At 38.0% G+C, this 24919-nt stretch overlaps 1 protein-coding gene, 2 long non-coding RNA genes and 1 pseudogene across 3 annotated transcripts; 3 read left to right on the top strand and 1 right to left on the bottom strand.

Moving 5' to 3' along the window:
* Positions 1 to 931: 931 nt before the first annotated feature.
* Positions 932 to 1021, bottom strand: LOC145607063 (U6 spliceosomal RNA; annotated as a pseudogene).
* A 1504-nt stretch (positions 1022 to 2525) lies between these two features.
* LOC145599043 (uncharacterized) lies at positions 2526 to 4646 on the top strand. Its single transcript, XR_014103690.1, has 3 exons — positions 2526 to 2733; positions 3487 to 3579; positions 3671 to 4646. It is a non-coding gene; the product is annotated as an uncharacterized LOC145599043 (long non-coding RNA).
* Positions 4647 to 4655: 9 nt separating this feature from the next.
* On the top strand, positions 4656 to 7377 carry LOC145599035 (uncharacterized). Its single transcript, XR_014103688.1, has 2 exons — positions 4656 to 6179; positions 6427 to 7377. It is a non-coding gene; the product is annotated as an uncharacterized LOC145599035 (long non-coding RNA).
* An 8365-nt stretch (positions 7378 to 15742) lies between these two features.
* LOC145573545 (uncharacterized) lies at positions 15743 to 16684 on the top strand. The gene is made up of 2 exons (XM_081631796.1): positions 15743 to 16029; positions 16156 to 16684. Exons 1-2 carry the CDS (start codon positions 15743 to 15745, stop codon positions 16682 to 16684), a joined length of 816 nt encoding a protein of 271 aa, XP_081487922.1.
* The last annotated feature ends 8235 nt before the right edge of the window (positions 16685 to 24919 follow it).

The raw sequence follows: 24919 nt of genomic DNA, 5'->3' as shown, positions 1-24919 counted from the left end.
TCCTCATTTCTCACAAACACTTCCCTTCCCACCACCACCACCACCACAACTTCTCATCTCCTTCAATTTTCACGGCATCAAAGGTGAAAAAAAATTTCACCACCTCGCTCAAGCCGAAGTCGCGCATCCACCATTTGAAAGCCGCACCATCACCTCTATTGTCCTCCTGCTAAATCGCGCCATCAGCAAGCACCTCCAATTGTATGTTTTATGCTTTTTTTTTCGATTTAGGATTCCTTATTTATTTTAATTTATGAATTGTTTTTATTTTCGGGATTTTGTTTTTATTTACTTATTATTTTGATTTTTCGATAACAAATAAACCACAGTTCTATGAATTGGGTTTTTTTTTTTTTTTTTTTTTTTTTGTTTTTTTACTTTGTGAATTGTAATTAGCTATTCTTTATTTCTTGCTGCTTTAAATTTGCTAGGATTAGGGTTCAAATTTTGGGTAAGGGTTTGAATAGGAGGATGAAAATAATGATTAAGCGTTCCACAGAGCAAGGATGGTGAATTAAGATGGGTTTGAGCATAATTAGAATAATCATAATTATAATCAGTTTAGCAATGGTAGGAATGGAAAGATGATGGAGTCACGGAATAAATATGGTTTAGTGGTTTCTTATCATCCACCTATTGTTGGCCCTGATAATATTTGAAGATGGTTTTGATTTTGGATCTTCTCTGTGTTTTTTTTTTCAAAAGTTAGTAAACTTTTCTAATTTCATTAATTTTTTGTTTTTGATAATTTTGAGTTTGTGTGAAAGTTTTGATGTGTTAGATTATTGAGTTGAATTGTGAAATTTTATTGTTTGATTTATTCTGATTCTTGGGTAGTTGGTTTTTTGTACTGGATTGTTGTGTAAAATTGAAACTAGTTTTAAAATCTCTAATTTGATCATCTTAGTAGGATGTGTTAACTTTAGAAAGGAAAAGGGTCTACTTTTTTTTCTCGATTTGTTTGTGTCATCCTTGCGCAGGGGCCCTGCTAATCTATCTTATCAAATGTCTCCAAAGAGACGGATCTACTTTTGAAAGTTCTAGTTTTCCAGCTTTGATAGCTTGATTGTCAGTTTTCCATGTACTTGTTATCTCAATCTTTCGGAAATTATTGTCAATAAGATAGTGTAAGTCAGTCAAAAATAGTATAGTAATGAAATCTAACAATATCACAAGTTTACAACTAATTTTTTTTTATTTAGGTGGTATTTATCTGTTTTGGTTTGGTATTCCTTTATGTAGTAAGTTTATACTCGTTGCACATGGAGGCTTTAAATTTGATATGATTGAAGTGAGGATAATAGGTATTATGGGAATTTTCTTTACCTTACTTCAGTATCTTTGGTCTTGAGTATTTTGTTTTGAAATGTCGCATGTATTAGAAATCATTTGGGTTGCTGTTATGATTTTGGCAAGAGTTGATCTCAAGGTATATATTAGGCAGCATGATTTGACCCACCGTCACACAAACCACCTTGGTACTTTAATATATGGAAGCAAGTAAAATAAATCACTGGTAGAGCAAATACTGAATTACTTTCTTTCTTAGTTTAAACATGATTAAGATGGCTTTGAGTTAGCTTAATGGTAATTACAGTAGTTGTTTTTCTGTGCCCAATTCTCTGTAGTAAATTATATTAAATTTCATCTATCCTTTCCATTATCTGTTTGTTGCCAGTTCAAAATTATGCTTTCATTGTGGTGGAGCCTTATTTCTCTTTTGTACTTTGCCTTCCCTATCCCTTTTCTCATGAGCCATCCGCAAACACTTATCGCATTGAAATCTTAAGTAGGTGAAGTTGTTATAACTTTTTTCATAAGCAACACACGAATAGTCGAATACTAGTTCTAGCTCAAATTACACTATCAACATATGATCCAATAGTTCAAATTACACTATCAGGTATGCGATTGCTTATATAGTTACTTGACTTGCTTAAGTAACTTTGATTCTGTTTGTTGGAGTATGGATGTTGTGTATCAGCTTTTATAGTGACGTGTCACTCTCTTGGAAACTTTGATTGATTTCAGGTGTCAGTTATTCATGGAATCTGAGATCATTAATATGAAGTATGTCAATTTTAGATTTTTTTTTTTTATTCATTTGTCTTACAATCCTTAGAAATTAGAAATGGCAACTTGACATAGCTTAACTGCATTCTACTAGTCAAATTTGAAAGTGTTTTTTTTTTATTCTAGTACTCTGAAAATGGCCTTTATAACAGGGTTTTATTTCTATTCTTAACAACAGAGGTTATTTTATATTTGTTTCAAGATTGATGGTGGATGCTCAACACCTTCTATATGCACAAGCAAACCCTAGTAAGAAGTGGTATGTGTGGAGTTCTTTAGTAATTTATTTACTTCCTCTTTTTAGGCTATTTTGAAATAGTTTTAAAATGGTTCCAGGTTTTTCTACTCACTTTTTTCTACTATGAAGACTGATGAGATGCAAGGAAACGGATTTACACATCAAATATTTCTTTTACTAGGGTATATTCAGTCACTTAAGGTTTTTATCAGGCTTCCTACTTAGTGAGGTTATGTTAGTGCCCTTCTATTGCCAATAGTGTTGTCCATGCTACTTCACATTCTGCTCTGAAGGGTCGCTACTTCACATACATTTTGCCTTACTAGAGAATATGTTGTTGTTGCTAGTTTTGCTCGGCTTGATCTACTACTCTTGTTTTTGTGACTTCTTTTTTTCAAGTGTAAAGTTACAAGTTATTTTAGGTATACTACAGTTTTTTGTATGAATCCATGATATTTTATCCATTCAAATTATTATATATCGTATTGGTTAATTTCACATATGTGATTATTGTATATGTTAATATAATTTTTATATTTAAAATAATAAAAATTGCATATTTTTCATAATAATAATAAATCTTATCTATTAGTTAATACGGTGTTACATTAGTTACCAAAAAGTAATACATAATGTCGAATAAAGTGCTACTATATGTTAAAAGATGATTGAAAAATGTTACCTTATAGTAAAAAAAAAAAATGAAAAAATAAAAGGTGCTACATTAGTTTGAAAAAGTGATACATAATGTTGGATAAAGTGTTACTATATGATTAAAAAATGTTACTAAAGATAAGTAAGTGTTACCTAAAAAATAAAAAGTAACACTTTAAAAATGATACTAATAATATAAAAAAAAGTGTTACATAAGAGAGTTTATAGTAGCACTTTTGAAAGTGTTACCATACGCTGTCCAAAGTGTTGCATACGACTTTAGGGATCATGAGCGGAAGTATCACCCAATAAAATGTTACCTATTGTCTTTAATAACACTTGTACCACTTTATGTAACACTTTTTGGGTGTTACTTAAAGTTAATTTTGCAATAGTGATTCTTTCTTCCCATTCTTGCGTTGTTTTTTTTTGTACTTGCTCTTTTGAGACTAAACTGATCTTTGAATTTTTTGGCACCCCATTTTCTTCATCTTCTTTGGGGGGCTTTTTTGTCTTTGCAGATCTTAGAGTGTCTGACACTTCTGACAGTCAGAACATGAGTGAGCCCCGCGCGACCACTGAGTCATATTCTTCTTCTGAGTCATCTCACCCAGGTGAGCGCACTACGCACACTCCTTTTGCCTCTCCTACTTCTCCCCCTTCTTATACAAATGGTTATGCCCTTTGCTTGTCCTTCTGCTGCAGGCAAGGCGGGTACTGTTGCGGCTTCTTTTGTTGTACCTGAGTCGGGTAGTAGTTACCCTGTTAAAAGCAACAAATTTCGTCCTTTTTGGCCTGAACCACGTCCTGATTTCTTTAACCCTTATTGCAAGTGAGAGCTTATTCAGAATGGGGTACCTGTACCCTACCTCGCTCATTTAAGGAGGCGCGCGATGCGCCATGAGATTTTAGCTGACATGGTCAAGGCTAATCCCCTTGATGTTTCCCTTGTTAGCCCCATTCCCCATGTTCAGCCTTTAAACAGTTTTGCTTTGCTTGATAACATGGCTGATGTGAATCGATTTGACCATTATGTAGTGCGGGTTGGCAACGCTGCAACTTCTTCACCATCTCCCTCTCTAGTTATGAACTCGAGCAGGATGACTAAGTCTCGTAGTCAGCGTGCCTTCTATGACTGCCAGCCTACTTATGTGATTGAGCCCATGGAAGAGGGAAAATCTGACTTCTTTTTAGATTATAAGTGTCATAGTCCCAAGAAATACGTGCTGGACTCTACCTAGCGTAAGGATACCAGGAAGTTGAATCTTGCCGTTGTGGGACAGAAATTCTATGGTTTTGGTCAAGGTTACAAGCTAGTCTTGCCAACTGAGGGTTACAAGCTTTCTGCACCTCCTGCCGGTCATATTGCAGTCTTCGCTTCTCAGCTAGACTTGGGCTTAAGATTTCCCCTTGACCCCATTCCGGAGAAGGTTTTTTGTGCTTTCAATCATTGCATTGCTTTGTTACATCCTACTTCTTTGCACACTTTGATATGCTTGCTGTGGTTTATGCGATTTCGGAGGTATCCTAAGTCTCTGCATCTATTTAAATCTTTGATGAGTCTGAAGAGGTCTGATTCTGGCTCTGAGTCTGGGTGGTATTACGTGGCTCCAAAAGAGGGTAGAGTCTTATCTTACCCTAAGCTTGGTCGCTTCAGGGACTGGGCTGGCAAATTCTTTTGGGTTGAGAGATACATACTAATATGGCTGGGGATATTGTTTCCCCCTGTGATCCTTCCCGTGAGACAGAGGCTTTTGATGCTTTGCAGGGAGTAGGCACAGGTGATGCAAAGTTCCCCAAGGTTTGGCTGCCAACTCTATGTACATTGTAGGTAATGCGTAGCTTTTTGATATGCGCTTGTGCTCTACTCACGAGTTTGGTATGCTTTGCTTTCACTTTTATATATCTCTCTAAGTATTTGTCTTATTTAGTTTCCGTATGTGCTGCTCCCTTATGGTTTTATCTCTTTTTCCTTTACCACCTAATTTTCAGGCTACAACAATCTAGATAGGAGCATTCTTGGGCTAGTAGACAACTGGAAGGACCCTCTCACTGCCACACCTGAAAATCGTCCAGAACTTTTTGAAGCCTTGAAAGTTTATGAAGGCTCTATGAAGGGTGAGGTGCGTTTGGCTCCGTTGAGCTGAGAGCTGTTTTTGGCACTATAACCGCTGCTGGTCATGCAGGGTCTAGTCGTGAAGAAGTGGAGCCTTCTTTATCTACTGTAGGGGGCTAGCGGGACTCTTGTCCTACACCTAAGGAAGTTGCTTCAAGGTCTGAGGCGTTAGTGGCGCAGAGTGTTTCTCCTAAGAAGCATCCTACTGCAGCTTTTGGCCGAGTGGCACCTCAGACCTCTGTGGCAAATGAGCCACTGAATCAAGATGTTGATGATTACAAAAATAATGTTGATGATTTTGCGGACAACATTCTTAAGTTTCCTACTAAGGAGGCCGAGACTACTATTGTGGTGGGTGAAAAACCCACAACTTCTGCTGAGCATGTTCTACTCTATTCTCTGAGCATTGATACTACTGTTGCTGCTAAGGACGCTAATAGTCCTACTACTGAAGTTTTTGATTTTCAGCTCCCAGATGAGACTATCATGGAGCTACCAAGGATTTAACCTCGCCGTCTAGGGTTGCGAGGCCGTCTGCGGAGTGCTAGCAGGGGAGGGCACTCTCAGCCGGGGGGTTCACACAAGCGGGATTATCTAGTTATTAATCTGGAGGATGATCTGGTCTCCACCTCAGCTGATGCTAACCAGCCCGCTGCTAAGAGGGCCCGTACGTCATCTGCTCTTGATGCCCTCACTTCTTACTCTACCAATGTTGGGCTTTTTAGTGAGGATATTGCTAAGGAGACTGGCACCTAAAATTCCAGTGAGCTTAATAGTTGCGTTCACCAGTTCTTAGGTGATGCCTTTGAGAACCCGCTCTCTGCGACCTCGATTTATGCTAGAGGCACTTTTTGTCCTACTAGACCTATAGAGTTTTTGGAGGTTCCCATTGATGCCACACTTCGCCCTACTGGAGCTGAGAATGCTCCGTTTTGCCCTTTGATGAATGTTAGGGCTGATGAGTCCCTGTTTGTGGACAACCCACAAAACGGTGGCATGTTGGGATACCTCCTTACTCAAGGGGTTCGTTTTCCTGCTGACTCTACTAGTAGCTCGTTCAGTCTCTATGTTACCACTCTATGCCATGATCAGCAGAAGGTCAGCTTTTATCTTTAATTCTTCTTTTTGCTTTAGCTTCCTCTTTCTGCTTATTTATTTATTTATTTATTTTTGCCTTAGTATGTTTTGTTGCCTTGCTTATTTGCTTCAGCTTATTTTTCTTTGTTTTTACCTTGCCTTGCTTTCCTTTGCTTCTGCCTTAAATAGCTTTTCCCTTACTTTTTTACCTTAGCTTGTTTTTCTTGCTCTTGCCTTGGCTTATTTTTTTCCCTTTGTTTGTGTATAGCTTACCAAGTCTGTGGGTGACTTGACTAACGCCTTGCTTACAATGGAGAAGGAGTATTAGAACAAGAATCTAATCCTTACTCAGAAGGTTAAGGAGATGCAGTAGGCTCGCTCTGAGAGGGATGCAATGGCCGGTGAGGTAACTCCCTTGAGAGAGAAGGCGGATGCCATGCAACTTCAGCTGGGAGAATTTCAACTCACCAAGATAAAGATGGCAAAATGTGAGGAACAGTTGGGGACTTCTCAAGCCAAGGTGCAAGCGTTAGAGGCTGAGATGGCTGATGTGCAAGCTAGACGAGAGAATGAGTTTGAAGCTAATAAAAAGGAGGCACTTAGGTCTTTTGTGCTTTCTCCTACTTTTGCCAAGCTGTTTGCTGATCGCCATAATGGAGGTTGGGCGGCTGCTGCTCGCTGTGTTAGTGGTCTCTATGGTGGGAGTGAGGAGCAGCAGGCTCGTTTTAACGCCTTTTGAGATAAAGTTGAGGTCGCTAGAGAAGCTACCCTTTTTGATATGATGCCTGCTGACCATCCTCGCGTTGCTAGCTACAAAGTCCCTAACCATGCTATACTAAACTTGGAGGTGCCTTTATGCACTAATATTGTTGTGGCCATTGGGGTGGAGACTTTGGCTGATGAGAAATAAAGGTTTTGGCGGCTATCTCCCCCTTACTCCAGCAGTTCATCGAAGTTTCCTTCACCTAGGTCTATGGTCATTAGGTAGCTTTTGTTATCATCTTTGGGGTGTATAGCCGCCAAAGATTGTATTTTTTGTGTGTTTGTCTTATAACATTTTATTTTTTGACTGTTGGGCTTGTCCAACTTGACTTGGATTATGTATTTCTTTAACTGTTTTGCTAAATGTTTCTTCGTCCTGGTGGATGAGGGTTCAACACTATGAATACTTATAGCTTTCTTGCTAGATGTTTACTCTGTCCTAGTGGGCAGAGGTTCAGCTTTTAAGCTTATGCTTCGTGTTATTTTTCTTATTGCTTATCCTGTTGTCTGTATGCTTGCTTATACATGTTGCTGAGCCATGGTGTAGTAGTACCTAAACCTTAGTTCAGCAGCCCCTTTGTCATTCCAAGTGGAGCCTCGTAGGTTGGGCTTTCTCGTTATTCTTTCTTGAACTGATTTTCTGACTTTGTTCCCTGACTTGGCTACATAGGGATTTTACTTTTTGGCCTTCTGTCCGATTTGGTGGGAACTTGTGTTATATCTTCTACTTAATTTTTGTAAAGAATTATTTGCACACCATTTAGTTTGCTTGGCCATAGTCTGCTTATGTATCGTTCAACCTGTTTTGCTATGACTTTTTCATGTCATCTAGCTTACTTTGCTATGACTGATTTATGTTATCCATTTTTTTGCTGTAGTTTATTTTATGTCGTTCAACTTTATTGCGACTTATTTATGTCTTTCAGCTTGTTTTGCTGCGACTTATTTATGTCGTTCAGCTTATCTTGCTGCGATTTTTTTTTATGCATCTTACTTGTCTTTCGTAAGAGCTTACCGCTGGTCCATCTTCTCCCTTCCTCACAAAAGAGGTCATCTAGGTGGGACCAAGAGGACCTTGGTGCTGCTTGCTCAGCTTGTTCTCTTGTTTTTTCGTTTACTTTTCCCCGCTCAAGTTGAACGCGTCAGGCCTCCCTCTCAGGCGTCCCTCAGGTGGTGCCCTGTTTTACTTTGACCGGGTAAGTTAAACTTAGGGAAGTGCGTTCTCCTTTGCCTAATGGTGCTTTGTTGCACCTTATTATGGTGCTTTTAGCTTTTAATGCTTCTATGTCATTTTTAGCATGATAATGTACAATGCTAAAGCATAACTTAACACGTTTAAACAAGTTTGTGTAGTATACTCCACACATAGAGGCTCGTATTTCATTGAATTTAAATGGCTTAAATTACCTTGATTAACACAGCATAAACTAAACAGAGTGCGTGCATAATTTAGGAAAAGTTTTTCAATTTCTACTTAGCCATTTGCCTCTTAAACATAGTATTTCTTTAACACATCAGCATTGAAACTATTCATTAAGACCTGACCTTCTTGATCTGCAAGGAGGAAAGCGCATGTCTCTACCTACTCCTGGATGATGAAAGGGCCTTCCTAGTTAGCTGACAGCTTTCCGTGCTGATTTCCTGTCCCCACTGTCGATGTCCTTCTGAGGACTAAGTCTCTAGGCAGCAACTCTCAGTGCTTGACTCTCTTGTTGAAAGCCTTTAAGATCCTACTTTTCTGGGCTACTAGCTTAGGAGCTGCTTTTAGCCGTATCTCGGGCAGAAGGTCCAGTTACTCCAGCATGCACTTCTCATTTCTTTGCTGCTCATAGTGCTAGATTCTTAGGCTGGGGATTTCCACTTCCATTGGAACTTCTACGTCTGCCCCATAAGCTAGGGTGATAGGAATTTTGCTAGTGGATTCATTTTCTGTTGTTATGTTTACCCATATTACCTTTGGGTCTAAGTCAGCCCAAAGGCCTTTATATTCTTCCGACTTCCTTTGCAGGGCTGTCAGGATTAGCTTGTTTGCTGCTTCTGCTTAGCCGTTGCTCTGTGGGTGGCAGATTGAGGCACTTGCATACTTGGTGCCCATTTCCTCCAAGTAATCTTTGATGGTTTCATAGTCAAACTGGCACCTATGATAAAAGGCTATGCACTGCTGCACCCCGAATCTTGTTATGATGTTCTTCCAAATGAACGTCCTCACTTGGACAACCTTTATGTACTTGGTGGGCTCAGCCTCAATCCACTTAGTGAAATAATCTGCTGCCACTATGAGATACTTCCTCCCCGCTGACCCAGTGGTTAAGGGGCCTAATATGTCCATTCCCTACTGGGCAAACGGGATTGGGCTGAAAATTAGAGTTAGATCGTTTGCCGTCTGGTTTATGACTGGGCGTACTTTTGGCACTTTTTACACTTCTTGATGTATGATGAGGATTCCTGCGTCAACGTTAACTAGTACGCTCCCCTTCTAAGCACTTCCACTCCCAAGGCTTTTCCGCCAATGTGGTTGGCACAGATTCCTGAGTGTGCTTCTTCCATGAGTTTCTCTTGCTCTCATTCCGGAATACACCTCAGCAGTGGTTTTGAGAAGCCTTTTTTTTTTTTGAGATCTCCATTCATCACCATGTACCCATTAGCATCCTTTTTTACTTTCTTGGCTTATGCCTCGTCATCTGGTAGTGAGCCATGTACCTCGTAGGTCAGTATGTCAGTGAACCATGCTCGCTGCTATCCGGTGTAGTTCACCTGCTTGCTTTCTACGATGCTCCTTTCCTTTAAGACTTCCACCATGAATGTTCTTGTAAGGCTTTGTAGGGTGGAACTGGCTAGCTTTGATAATGCATCGGCTTGGGAGTTTTCTGTCCAGGGGACTAGGTCTATCTGAAAATGTATTAGCTGGGCCACTAGTTCTTTCACCTTAGTTGTGTACTTTAGCATTGTAGGCTCTTTAGCCTCATACTCTCCCTTCAGCTGGCTAGCTACCAACTGAGAGTCAGTCTGCAGGTGAACTTTTCTGGCTCCTGTTGCTATACTCATTCTCAGGCCTGCCAAAGTTGCTTCATACCCTGCTTCGTTGTTTGATGCCTTGAATTTGAACTTGATGGCATATTCAAATACATTGCCCTCCGGCGATGTTATTATTATCCCTACTTCGCTTCCTGTTTGAGCTAAAGATCCGTCCACTGCCACTTTCCATGTTCCGATTTCATCTTTTACTATGAAATCCGCTAGGGCTTAAGCTTTGATAGCTTCCCTAGGCTTGACCTCAAACTCATATTCAGAGAGCTCTATTGTTCACTTTAGGAGCATGCCTAAGGTGTCCATCTTCTGCAAGGCTTTTTCCAGCCGGTGATTTGTGAGGTTTTGAATTGTGTACGCATCAAAATAGGGTTTCATCTTTCTTGCTGTTATCACCACTGCAAAGCCAAATTTTCCACTAATTGGTATCTTTGCTCAGCCTCTGTCAGCACGTGGCTTACAAAGTATACTAGTTTATGTTGTTTTTTCCCCTCAACCAGGAGGACTGACGCGATTGTTTGTATTAAGGCGGAGATATAAAATTGTAGCTTTTTGCTCAGCTCCGGGCTGATCATGGTCGGGAGTTTGGTCAGGTGCTCCTTGATCCCTTCGAAAGCTTCTTTCTCTACCGCATCCCATTAAAACTCCATGTTTCCATTCACCAATTGATAGAATGGTAGAGCTTTTTCAGCTAACTTGCTGATGAATCGAGTCAGTGCTCCAATCCTTCCTATCAGCCGTATAATGTCTTTAGTGCATTTTGGCTCTGGGAGGCTTAAGATGTAACACCCTAGAAATTCCTTTCTTTTAAAGTACCTGTTTTGCCCTGTTTAAAACTTTAAATAGGAATATCTAAGATATTACCGCCACCATGAAAACGGCTAAGGCAACTATCAAAGACGCATAGCGGAAGACTAATTTCAAAACCTTTCAAAACTAGTCAACTTGAAAAGTCAACCAACGAAAATAAAGTCAAACCAAAGTTAAACGAAGTAAAATAAAATCAACCTAAAACTTGGAACCATTATAGGCCCTTATTAAAACCAAACCAACTTTAAAACTTTTGCATTAGTCATGCATAGCAATATCATAAATAATTAAAGCATTAAACACATCATATACTTATGGAAACTAACATGATTTGCTCTTCACTCATGCCCATTCATGAATATGCTTCATCACCTGAAAAGCTTCTCTCTACTTGTTCCCACTACACTCCATTAAAAATGGGTTATCATAGGGCCAAGGTAAAGACAAGGCCAACAAACACACAGAACACACAATCAGCAAAGTTGAGTACATAAGCGTAAATAACACACTAGCATATAATTCCCTATCATCACACAACTTACCTCGTTGCACCTGTTTTTCAAGCATACAACATTCAATAAAACTTCTCACTAGACCACTACATAATTTATTTAATGTTGACTACTGTAGGCGTCGTTTGAAGTGCGCCTACGTTAAAGCATGTGTGAATATGCTTGGCACTCTTAGGAAGTGGGAATTGACGTATACGATTAGGGACAAGGAAAGAAGGGAGCCGCCAACAAGTTTTTAAGGAACTTGTAAACCGTTCACGGATCATAAAAAGGCAACCACGATAAGGGACAACGATAGGCAACAACGATTGACCCGTGAAGTTTACACCCCATTCATAATCCATGAGATTACTAACTCCATATGGTTCGGAACCACGAAAGGAGGATCGGGGATGATGGTACGAAGTAAGTCATGGAGTCACATTCGCCCGTATTGGCCTCTACTCGATTCTTATAGTGAAATGTGATTCCTGCGATCTCAAAGGCATACAAACAAAAATTCAATTTGCTCCAAACTATTATTAAGCTAAATTGGTTGAATATTAATGCAACACATAATTCTAAAATATCGTGATCACTTAATTTAATAACAAGATTAAAAAGGAACCTAAACCAGTTGTCCAAATTATCTTATTACGCATGATTTTCAATTACATATTCCCTTTAACATGCAATATGGTGATCATAAATAATAATAGAATAACATCAATATTGGAAGCAATTTAACAATAATTCTAACAATACAAAATCATTAGAAAAATAATAGAAATAAAAGGAACATAATTCTTACTTTGATTCTGTTTGTTTGCAACTACAAAATAATAAACGAGTTAATAACTTCAAGGAAATAATAATAAAACAATAATTAAATTAAATTAAATAGAATTGATTTGGGGCCAAACCATCAAACAGTTCTACCTTTCACGCCTTGGCTTAAGGACAGAACCACGAGTAAAGTATGGACTCCTGAGAGTGCTTGAATAAGGAATTTTGAAAGAATAAGGGTAGGCTAGTGTTTAGGCTAGAGCATAGAAGAGAGAAAAAACTAGATAATTAATTGATGCCCCGTACATCAGAAATGAGGGGGTATTTATAGAAAAAATGTGCTGAGGGAACACACGGAACCCTAAAATGATAAAAACCCTAAAAAAGTATCCCGCGACACGGCAAAGTGTGCCGTGACACGGGAAATCCCATCGTCAGACGGGAAACCTTCCTGTGAAACGGTGCAAATTTTGTGTGACGCGGGAAATATTTAGTGAACGGGGGAGAAAACGCGTTAAGGGTTTACGCGGAAAGGACACGGAAATTCCCGTGTCACAACAGGTGTCCCGTGTCACGGGGAATCCCACCGTCAGACGGGAAAGTTTCCCGTGACACGGTGGACTGTTGCTGTGACGCGGGAATTTTTAGTCCGCTTTTCCGTCTAAATTCATTTTTAACCCTAATTTCGTTCAGCATTTTAAGTGTCGATTGATAATTTTGGGCCATTTCTGATTTTATTATTTGGGCTAAAATAAGAAAATAAGTAAATAAAATAAATAAAAGGTTTGGGCCAAAATAAATAATAAAACAAATAAAAAAGGTTTGGGTTAAAATTAAATAATAAGTTTGGGCTGAAATTAAAACTATGCTTTGACCAAACATCAAGACTAATCCATGGACTATTCAAAAATACGAGTTTAATTAAATACGATTTTTAAGCACTCTCGGGATTAAATACTGAACCCGACCAATAGTGGCGGTGAAAGGTTGTTCATCATCGGGTTTGGTTTTGGGGAGAAATTTTTAGGTGTCTACAACTACACATCGAATGGGTTTCCCACTCAACCTCCCCCAAATAAATTGAGGTTACTGACACGAGAGCTAACCGTGCCAGCTTCAATAACCACACATAGGTGGCGGAATTCCTGCGCATAATAATAATAATAAAAGGAATGTACAGCGTCCAGTATTCCAATAGAAGTTTTGATTAAATATAAAGTCACATAACTCCCCCATATGTTCATACTCAACGTATATACGTTCCAAGAGTTTTGGTGCGTAATCTCTTTCACTTTACGTTATTCACAGATTATTAAACCCGGTGATGACTCCCAAACCATAATTGTTCAATCAACAATAATTATTCAATCAATCAAATATACCAATTTAATTGTTGAATAATTAGTGACCACATAATATTTAATGTTGAATCCTTTTTAATTTTACCTCGGTGTCAATGACACCTTAAACGCATAAAGCGCCACAAATCCTATCCCTCGGTGTTAAAAACACCTTAAGTGCACTAAGGCACCAACATACAATTTATTCCTTGTGTACATAGAGACTTATATAGCTCCTTCCTCATGCTTATAGCATCAATAAAAATTATAGGTACCATAATAAAATTCCTTTTTAATATACCAAACCAAATTAAACATTTAGTTTAATTAAACATGCTCTCTAACATGCCATAAATAATTATGTGGTTCATAAATAATATTCCACTATTATTTTCATTCAATAATCCATCACAAATATATCATGCTTCATAATCCAATCACCAATAACATCCAAATCATAATTTTCATTCCAAATCTAGTATGATACTACTTGTAATCAATTAAGCACATTTAGCATGCTACTACATCAATAAAATTATTCTAAGTACGCGAACATACCTCAAATAAGCTCTTAAAATAGCCGAGTACAACACTACAACAATTCCTGAACCAAGTCTCCTACGTAAAGGGACAATAATACTTGTATACACAATTTCCAGCAATTTAAACTCACTTTAAACAACTTATAATTATCTGAAAATTATAGTAAAACCCTTAATTAATCTCTTATTTAATGGGTAATTAAACCCTTTTCATGAAACAGAATAAAGACAAATCAGAAAATGCATGTATAACTCCCTCGAAAGAAAGGGTTTTGCTCTCTAGCATTAGGGTTTTGTTGTCACGTTTTTCGGTGGCTATTCTACCAATCTCTGGCTTGTTTTCGTGGAGGTGGTAGAAGAGATTATTACAAAGTGCTCAAATTTAAGAATTGATGATGATGATGCTGGTATCGTGGACCTTGGTGGTGTTGTTTCAACTGAACAAGCAAACAATTTCGATCTTCTCAATAGGGAAGGTAGTGAATGATCGCCCCTACAACGTTGAAGCGTTCAGGGCAACAATGAAGAAGGTTGGGCTCCTTTGAACAACCTGGTGATTAGGGTGCTTGGACCGAACCTGTATGCATTTCAATTTTTCCATTGGCGAGACAAGGAGAAGGTGTTGAATCGACGTCCTTGGTGCTTTGACAATATGCTTTTAATCCTAAAGGAGATAAAGGGTAATGAACAACCTGAAAAAATTCCCCTGATTCATTCACCTTTTTAGATTCGAATTAAAAAACACCCGTTCAATTGTCGATCGAATGATGATGTGAAGGCCTTGGCTGCAAACCTGGGTGAACTAATTGAAATTGAGGATGATCTGCTAGGGTTGGAGCGTTCTTGGCGTGTGAAGGTGCTGCTTGATGTGACTAAATCCCTCCGTCGATCGTAACGTATCCTGGATAAATTAGGGAAGGAAGTGCGTATTGAGTTTGCGTATGAGAGGTTGCCGGTTTTTTGTTTTGCGTGTGAAGTAATGGGGCATGCTGAGAGGGATTGTAGTGTAGTCTCAGAGGAAAGCCGAGAACAGAGGTTGGGGTGGGGGAGATGGCTGCGAGCTTCCCCACGCAAGGGGAGAATCAGGGTTATGGAGGAAATTGGTGATATTATTGCAGCGAAAAAGACTTTATTTGTCACAAAAAATATTAAAGCTGACGTATCTGAAATTGTGAAAGTGCATGGTGATGAAAGTAAGGAGAAGCAAGCAGGAGAGTCTTTTTCAAATGCTTTTATCAATGCTAGTGATGTGAATATAGATGTACCTATAGTGCAGATGTCTGAATTGAAGGATAAAGGGAAGGAGTGTGATAATACTACCTTTTATTTCATCGGGGAGGCAGTGAGTGACGGGAGTGGTGCTAGGAGGGGAAAGAAGTGGAAAAAAGTGGCTAGATCAATTGGGGAGTATGATAGCATTATGGCAGATGCAAATAATATTGTGGAGTTGGGGAAGCGTAGTAGAGAAGGGGGAAAGGATGATGGTGTTGTGTTTAAATCTCAGAAAATCAGGAGTGAGGGTAGTACTATTTCTGGATGGCGGGAGGCGGAGGTTGCCAATGAGCAACCCTACCAAGCTCGATGAGTATACTAAGTCTTAACTGTAGAGGGTTAGGCAATCCCTCTACAGTTAGTAGTCTCCGTCACCTTATACGGAGAGAGGCCCCGTCTATGATTTTCTTATCAAAGACGAAATTGAGCTCATCTGAATTTAATAAAGTTCGAAGAAAATTAGGTGATTTTGAGGGTTTAGCGGTGGATTCTATGGGGAGGTCTTGGGGGTGGCGCTTCTTTGGAGGAAGGGTATTGGTGTGGTGCTTAGAACGATGTCTGTTCACCATATTGACGTTGAAATTAAGGATGGTTTGGGAGATAGGGAGTGGAGATTAACGGGTTTTTACGATTGGCCAGAGGTACAAAATCGGGTCTTGTCGTGGCAGCTTCTAGAGGATCTTGCTTCTCAATCATCTTTGTCGTGGACGTGCTTGGGTGATTTTAATGAAATTTTATTTGCGACAGAGAAGTTGGGAGGTAATGATAGAGCGGAGTGGCAAATGGAGAATTTTAGGAGGGCGGTGGCTGTATGTAGGATTTGGGATGTTCCTTATTCGGGGTATAAGTACACATATGACAATGGTAGAGAAGAAGGGGAAAACACTCATTGTCGTCTTGATCGAGCACTTGCGATTGATAACTGGATGGCTTGCTAACCCAATGCTCATTTGTTTAATCTTGATAGAGATTGGTCGGATAACGCACCAATTAAACTTGTATTGTGTACTAAGGGTAGGGAGAGATCGAAAGACAAGCCGTTCCACTTCGAGCAGATATGGCAGGCTGATGCAACATGTGAGGGGGTTATTGAGAAAGCATGGTTGGGTGGAGTTAACTTGGAGGCGAAATTGGGGATGTGTGCAGCAGATTTGAAGCAGTGGAGTTCAAAAAAATTTGGTGAAGTGTTTAAGGAGCTTAGCAAAAATAGGAGAAAACTAAGTAAGCTCAACAAAGGAGGATTGTCAGCTTCTCAATTAGAGCAACGGCGTCGGCTAGTGCGTGATATTGCTAATTTAGTTCAGCATGAAGAGATCTACTGGCGCCAAAGATCTCGTGTTTTGTGGTTAGAAACAGGGGATAAAAACACCAAATTTTTTCACCAAAGAGCATCGAGTAGGAAAGCGAAGAATACAATTAGAAAATTGGTGGATGATAATGGTGATGTACACGTTGGAGAGGAGGAGATCAGTAGTGTGGCGGTAGATTATTTTTAAAATACTTTTACCTCCTCAAACCCCCCTTTAATTATGCAAGCTGTCCAAGATTTTCAAAGCCGTGTTATTGAGGAGATGAACAAGATTTTACAAGCTGAGTATACGGAGGATGAGTGTAGACACCTAAAAATGTCTACCCAAAACCAAACCCGATGATGAACAACCTTTCATCGCCATTATTGGTCGGGTTGAGTATTTAATCTTTGGATTTATTAAATCCATATTCAAATCCGTATTTCCATTTCATAAACCAACCCAATTCCTAGCCCATTTCCCCAAACCATAACTTATTTTCCTCTTTTCGTGCCTTTAACCCAAAATAACTCATTTTTTGTCCTTTTTATAAAAACGTTTGATCCAGTTTATTTTGGTCCATAATCTGGGTCTAATGATGAATAGTTGGATGGGGCTTGAAAAGAGCTTTCCAACGATATATTATAAGCCCAAATCCGAGTTATAACGAATAAGTTATGGCCAAAATATTAAACCGAGCCCAAACCGATCCTAAGCCCACCTTACCTACGCCCCAATGATCATGTGGAGGGTCCAAATTATTTAATCCCATTCCTAAACCAATTAGGATTAATTGGAAGCTTTTATAAGTTTCTAAAAGATCTTAATTATCCTTTTTGAAAAGATAAGATTAAATAGTTTGAAATTGAATAAAACTCCTTTTTTTTAAAATCCTATTTATATCCGAATTGAAAGACGTTCAAAGATAGACAGATATTATTTTCGTGCATAATAGTTTTTATCCAAATTTTATATGGTTGGATATCCCTTGAATTTTTTTTCCAATGATATATTATAATATCAATTCCGAGATATAACGAAAAAGATATGAATTAAATAAAAAACCCTATCCAAAACTGACACCGTCCCACTATTTCGGCCATATATTTATTTCTACAAAATATTTTAATCTGATTCTAATTGTTTTTGAAAGTAGACTTCAATAAATTTCTAACGATATCTTATTCATCTTATTCCGATTTCTGGATCAAAAGATATGATAAAAACAAAAACAGTAAAAACTGCAGTCTATCAAGTTTTATTCCGATTTAATTCGGATCTTATCTTAATTTTTTGACCCTTCTTTTTTTTTTTTCTTTATAAATAGATGTCATATAACCCCTTTTCTAATCATCAATAAGCTTGATCATCAAATAATTTTCTTCTCCCTCTTTAGCCTAAACACTAGCTTACTATTCTTTCATCATTTCTTCCTTAAACACTCCAAGGAGTCCATACAATACCCAAAGTTCTATACTTAAACCAAGGCGTGAAAGGTATAATTGACTGAGGGTTTGGACCAAATCAAGTCTACATTTATTTAATTGAATTTCAATTTGATTTATATTTTAATTGAAGTTACTAACAGTTTATTCAAGATGTAGCAATTTCAAGGAAACGCGAAAAGTGAGTAATTAATCACTTAATTACTCTTATTTTTATTCTTGTTGCTAGTACCGTGATTAACATTTATATTTGATTTGACTAACAATTTATTGTTAAATTGCTTCCAATATTAATGATAATTCAATTATTTATTATTGATCACCATATTGCATGTTAAAAGGAATATGTAATTCAAAATCACGCCTAATAAGATAATTTGGACAACCGGTTTAAGTCCCTTTTTAATCTTGTTATTTAATCAAGTGATCACGATATTATAGAATTATATGTTGCATTAATATTCAACCAATTTAGCTTAATAATAGTTTGGAGCAAATTGAATATTTTATTTGCATACCTTTGAGATCGCAAGAATCACTTTTCACTATAAGAATCGAGTAAAGGCCAATACGGGCGAATGTGACTCCATGACTCACTTCGTACCATCATCCCCGATCCTACTTTCGTGGTTCCGAACCATATAGATTTAGTAATCTCATGGATTATGAATGAGGTGTAACCTTCACGGGTCAATCGTTGTTGCCTTTCGTTGTCCCTTAATCGTGGTTGCCTTTTTTGATCCGTGAACGGTTTACAAGTTCCTTAAAAAGTTGTTGGCGGCTCCCTACTTTCCTTGTCCCTAATCGTATTATGTCAATTCCCACTTCCTATGAGTGCCAAGCATATTCACCACATGCTTTAACGTAGGCGCACTTCGAACGACGTCTACAATTTGGCGACTCCACTGGGGAGGATTCTTGGTTATTTATCGATTTGAGTGATCGGTATTTAATTGAGACGAGTGGATGAGACTTGAGAGATTCTTGAATTGTATTCCTCCGATTTAATTGGCATTGTCACATATGCATATGCATTTTAGCTTACCTATTTTTCCACAATAGTACGTGTTCTACGTATGTGGCTAGCCCGGGGGATTTATGCTCTATCAACCCGAAAACGCTCATGGCAATAAGGGTTCATCCAAGTTTTTAAATCCACCCAAACCATGGAGTCAAGTTCGATTTCATTACGAACTTGCGGAGCCGCCCGTTGGCATACTCCCTCAAGGGAGGCTGCCTTGCTAACGCGTCCAAACTCTTAACCATGGTACCCTTTGACACCCAAAAGCTTGACCATAGTCGAACATAGAACTTGACTTTAGGTTGCGAACTTCATTGCATCATGCGTGACAATGTGCTTATATGTGCATTTTTTTTACTCTTTTTTATTTATTTATTTTTCTCTTATCATGCCTTTTTTTTTATTACTAGAGTCAAGCCATAGATTTTTTTTTTAATTTTTGAGTCACCCGGATTTTTATTCCCGTATACTGCACAAGAGTCTACTTGTTTTGGTCATATCCGGAGTTCTAGAAATAGTTACGTGTTGTACCACCTATGGATCTGTAGCCCCGAGTTTTTTCTTTCATTTAGAATTGGTTTAGTCCACATCAAAGTCACAGATCAAAAGTTATAACCGATATACTACAGCCTGTCCAGTGTAGGTGTCTTTTTAGCGTCAACTTTCTTCCTTTTTTTTAATTTTTTTTTTCTTTTCGTGTCAAGATATTCTTAGCCAAGTCCTTTAATTCGTGTCAACTCGTATAACATAGGATTATAGATTTTTATTTTTATTTATTTATTTTTTTATACCCATGAGTCATAACTCTTCTAGAATTCTAGTCCTCTTCCTAGTTTCTTGTGATTTTTGAGTTAACCTTAACATGTGTTCTTTGTCTTTGATTATGGTTGATCTTATTTATCACTAATTATTGCCAATGGACCGTTTTCACCTAGTAAATAGCATAAACATTAAAATTGGACAAAATTAATCAAGTTAGTTTGTCTTTTAGTCTTCCGTGCTATTTGGTCATTGGGTTTTTTGTTTTTCACAACGTCCTCATGTCTAGCCATGCGATCATACCACGAGTCTTAATAAACTCACCTAATCACACATGTTGAGTAATTGCACACACTTTGTCTTCGAGTAATGCACTATATTGTTTATGATCGTATATTAGGACCATGCATTCGACATTTTCCGTCGTAATAGAAATGAGTGGAGTATCTCCCATCAGATTTCAAAATTGTTTCATACACTCTTCCTTTTCAATCCGAGTATTGAGTGAATGTATTAAGTGAAATAATCCTTACACAGTACTTGAGTCTAAAATCACTAAGCAATAGTTGGAAGAATAAGGGGAACGTCACTCCTTCCTTCTTTCCTTCCAATCAAAACATCAACAACATGAAACTATTTTCCTCAGCAGGCAGCTAGAAGTAACTCATAAACAGCCATGAAGACAATGCACGATGCAAGCTTCTCACCAAGATTTCATGTTTTCTTCTTCTTTTGTTTCAAACCCTTCCCCCTAAAAAGTCTAACATAGGTTCTCCTTATCCATGTGTCTATGTGTCACATTTCTTACCTTTTTCATCAATGAGCATTTCTTTCCTTTTCATTCGATCATGTCATTAGTAAAAAAAAAAAATTCAATTACTGAACTAAACACAAGGTACACCAATGACTTGAGGCACCTTTGCAACCCTGTCATTCCCTATTAACAGCTCAATCACATTCCATTTCTTCATCAACCACTTTGAACCTAGTCTAACGTTTGGCCTTCATTTCTTCAACCCACATTCACTTAAACCTTAGATTGGAAGATGTGTAATTGTATAACATTCAAAAAGCAAGTTAAAAAAAAAACAGCAAAGCAACAATAAAACAATGTCTAAAGGCAAGTGTTCCAATGTCTTTGATATGAACACGTCTCAAATTGCGTCTCTCATCGAGTGCTTGGCACCGTGCCTGAGAAACATGAATGCTAAGTGAGTGATGGACCGCATGATCTGAGATTGCCTACATTGATTCAAAAGAATTAAAAAAAAAAAATCAAAACAAAAAAAATATATGAAAAATAAAATAAACTTGCAAAGTCTAATACATAATTGCATATCTTGGGGGCTTCTCTCAGGTCTTGAGCCTTTTACCCCTTTCTTCCTTAAACCTGCAGCATAATAACATTACAACCCTTGAAAGACCTCTTTGGGGTGTGCACACACTTGTGCAATGTTCGGTTAGAGCTACGTTGGCCTGATTCCTAACGGATACGTAGGCAACCTCACATCGAGGTGCGGCCACATTCACATTCATATCCACATTCATATTCATATCCATGCATGATCCAGTCAAAGAATATCCAATGCTTACCCCTACCCATTTAGAGCTAGACTTGGGGGCTTGAACCCACATCATTTAGCCTACCCAGCCTAAAGAGTCATCATCTTTGACTCTTCTCACATCTATTTCCATCACCATAACCCTTGTAGCCATCCTTAGTATCACATTCACACACTTCACTCACACTCACACATACATATCCATATCACCTTTCCTTCTAGGAACCTTCTATCATTAAATCTTACTTCAACGATGCGCATGTTTCTTCATCATTCAAGACAACATCAAAAGAGACATTGTATACTTGCCTAGCTTCTAGACCTAAGCAATGTTCATTGTTTCATACATCGCATATTGTGCTTAGCTCCTTGACCTATGTGACATTCATTATGCGATACTCATCGATCATTTTATCTATATACGTGCTTAGCTTCCAAACCTAAGTAACGTTGAAGATCATTTCTTTACACCATATGTGATGCTTAGCTCCATGACCTAAGTTCATTCATCTATCGTGTCACATGACGTAATTATCCTTAGCCTCCTAGCCTAAGAACATACATCATGCATACATTATACTCAAGACGGGCAGTTCAATATGACAAGAAGAAAATCCATGTGATTCATTTTGTCTTGCTCAACAAGGAAGTTCAAAACTTCTTCCCTTTACTTATCATGACTTTTATTTTGGGGAAGTTCAAAAACAAAACTTCATTTTTCACGTCTTTCTTTCTCGGGAGAAAGTCGGTACCCTTCACTCATGACAAAAATGACGGAAAATTTTTGCTTTTGTATTTTTAATTGCTTGTGTCAGTGCACACACTCACTCAAGACACACACAATTACAAGTCATACACATGTCATGTCATGTCAAGTCAAACTTGGTCAAGTCTTTTGCTTTTGCATTTTTAATTGCTTGTGTCAGTGCACACACTCACTCAAGACACACACAATCACAAGTCATACACATGTCATGTCATGTCAAGTCAAACTTGGTCAAGTCAATCACAGTATATACGAGTCCCTTGGCAAATTTTATTTTGCAGGTCTTATCTATAGCCCACGTCCAGGGACAAGCGGACCATTTACAGCCCACGTCCGGAGACAAGCGGACCATTTACAACCCACGTCCGGGGACAAGCGGACCATCTACAGCCCACGTCCGGGGACAAGCGAACCATTTACAGCCCACGTCCGGGGATAAACGGACCATCTCTACAGCCCACGTTCGGGGACAAGCGAACCATTTACAGCCCACATTCGGGGACAAGCGAACCATTTACAGCCCACGTTCGGGGACAAGCGAACCAACTACAGCCCACATCCGGGGACAAGCGGACCATCTACAACCCACGTTCGGGGACAATCGAACCACCATCAATCATGACGCAAGGTTCTCGATATATAGAGACTTGCAATCTCATCATTCGTCGACTTTCCTCAAGCATGGAAAGTATTATCTGGTGGATTTCTTCAAGCATAGAAAACCGTCAAATTCCTTTATAGGCTTTCCTCAGGCATGTAAAGCATTAAAGGTGGATTTCTTCAAGCATAGAAAAACGCAAAAATCATATGTCGACTTTCCTCCAGCATGGAAGGTATCATCCGGTAGGTTTCTTCAGGCTTAGAAAGCTACCAAACTCATCTGTCGGCTTTCCTCAAGCATGGAAAGCATTTCAACAAACGTCATCCGGTTGATTCCTTCAAGCATAGGAAAATACCAAACTCATTTGTCACCGACACACTGGTGTCAGATAAGCGTTCTATCCCTTTACTCTTTATCTGTGGAATTAACATTTTTTTGCAGGTATCGGCGTATACAAAGTGATTTAGGATCGCAGAACGTCTTAAATCATTCTCCGTCCCTATTGACTACTTTGACTATCGTTTTCAAAACTGACGTTTCTACAAACTCGGTCAAAGTGGGGGCTTCTATGGACACCTAAAAATGTCTCCCCAAAACCAAACCCGATGATGAACAACCTTTCATCGCCATTATTGGTCGGGTTGAGTATTTAATCTTTGGAGTTCTTTAATCCATATTCAAATCCATATTTCCATTTCATAAACCAACCCAATTCCTAGCCCATTTCCCCAAACCATAACTTATTTTCCTCTTTTCGTGCCTTTAAACCCAAAATAATTCATTTCGTGTCCTTTTTATAAAAATGTTTGATCCAGTTTATTTTGGTCCATAATCTGGGTCCAATGATTGAATATTTGGATGGGTCTTTAAAAGAGCTTTCCAACAATATATTATAAGCCTAAATCCGAGTTATAACGAATAAGTTATGGCCAAAATATTAAACCGAGCCCAAACCGAACCTAAGCCCACCTTACCTACGACCCAATGATCATGTGGAGGGTCCAAATTATTTAATCCAATTCCTAAACCAATTAGGATTAATTTGAAGCTTTTATAAGTTTCTAAAAGATCTTAATTATCCTTTTTGAAAAGATAAGATTAAATAGTTTGAAATTGAATAAAACTCCTTTTTTTTTAAAATCCTATTTATATCCGAATTGAAAGACGTTCAAAGATAGACAGATATTATTTTCGTGCATAATAGTTTTTATCCAAATTTTATATGGTTGAATAGCCCTTGAAATTATCTTTCCAATGATATATTATAATATCAATTCCGAGCTATAACGAAAAAGATATGAATTAAATAAAAAAACTCTATCCAAAACTGATACCGTCCCACTATTTCGGCCATATCTTTACTTATTCAAAACATTTTAATCTGATTCTAATTGGGTTAGAATTAGACTTCAAGAGCTTTCCAAAAATATCTTATTCATCTTATTCCGATTTCTGGATCAAAAGATATGATAAAAACAAAAACAGTAAAAACTGCAGTCTATCAAGTTTTATTCCGATTTAATTCGGATCTTATCTTAATTCTTCGACCCTTCTTTTTTTTCTTTATAAATAGATGTGATATAACCCTTTTTCCAATAATCAATAAGCTTGATAATCAAATAATTCTCTTCTCCCTCTTTAGCCTAAACACTAGCCTCCCTATTCTTTCATAATTTCTTCCTTAAACACTCCAAAGAGTCCATACAATACCCAAAGTTCTATACTTAAACCAAGGCGTGAAAGGTATAATTGACTGAGGGTTTGGACCAAATCAAGTCTACATTTATTTCATTTAATTTCCATTTGATTTATATTTTAATTGAAGTTACTAACAATTTATTCATGATGTAGCAATTTCAAGGAAACGCGGAAAGTGTGTAATTAATCACTTAATTACTCTTATTTTTATTCTTGTTGCTTGTATCATGATTAGGGTTTATATTTGATTTGACTAACAATTTATTGTTAAATTGCTTCCAATATTAATGATAATTCAATTATTTATTATTGATCACCATATTGCATGTTAAAGGGAATATGTAATTGAAAATCACGCCTAATAAGATAATTTGGACAACCGGTTTAGGTTCCTTTTTAATCTTGTTATTTAATCAAGTGATCACGATATTATAGAATTATATGTTGCATTAATATTCAACCAATTTAGCTTAATAATAGTTTGGAGCAAATTGAATATTTTATTTGCATGCCTTTGAGATCGCAGGAATCACTTTTAACTATAAGAATCGAGTAAAGGCCAATACGGGCGAATGTGACTCCATGACTCA

Source organism: Chenopodium album, chromosome 2 (genome assembly GCF_948465745.1).
Source record: "Chenopodium album chromosome 2, dcCheAlbu1.1, whole genome shotgun sequence".
Taxonomy (NCBI): Eukaryota; Viridiplantae; Streptophyta; class Magnoliopsida; order Caryophyllales; family Amaranthaceae; genus Chenopodium; species Chenopodium album.
This window is presented reverse-complemented; position numbering and strand designations above follow the sequence as displayed.

Excerpts from the sequence above, each read along its gene's own strand:
- LOC145573545 (XM_081631796.1), top strand. The coding sequence starts at position 15,743 with ATGTCTGTTCACCATATTGACGTTGAAATTAAGGATGGTTTGGGAGAT. Across the intron at positions 16,030-16,155 it reads TGGGATGTTCCTTATTCGGG|AGATTGGTCGGATAACGCAC; the intron begins GTATAAGTACAC and ends TAATCTTGATAG.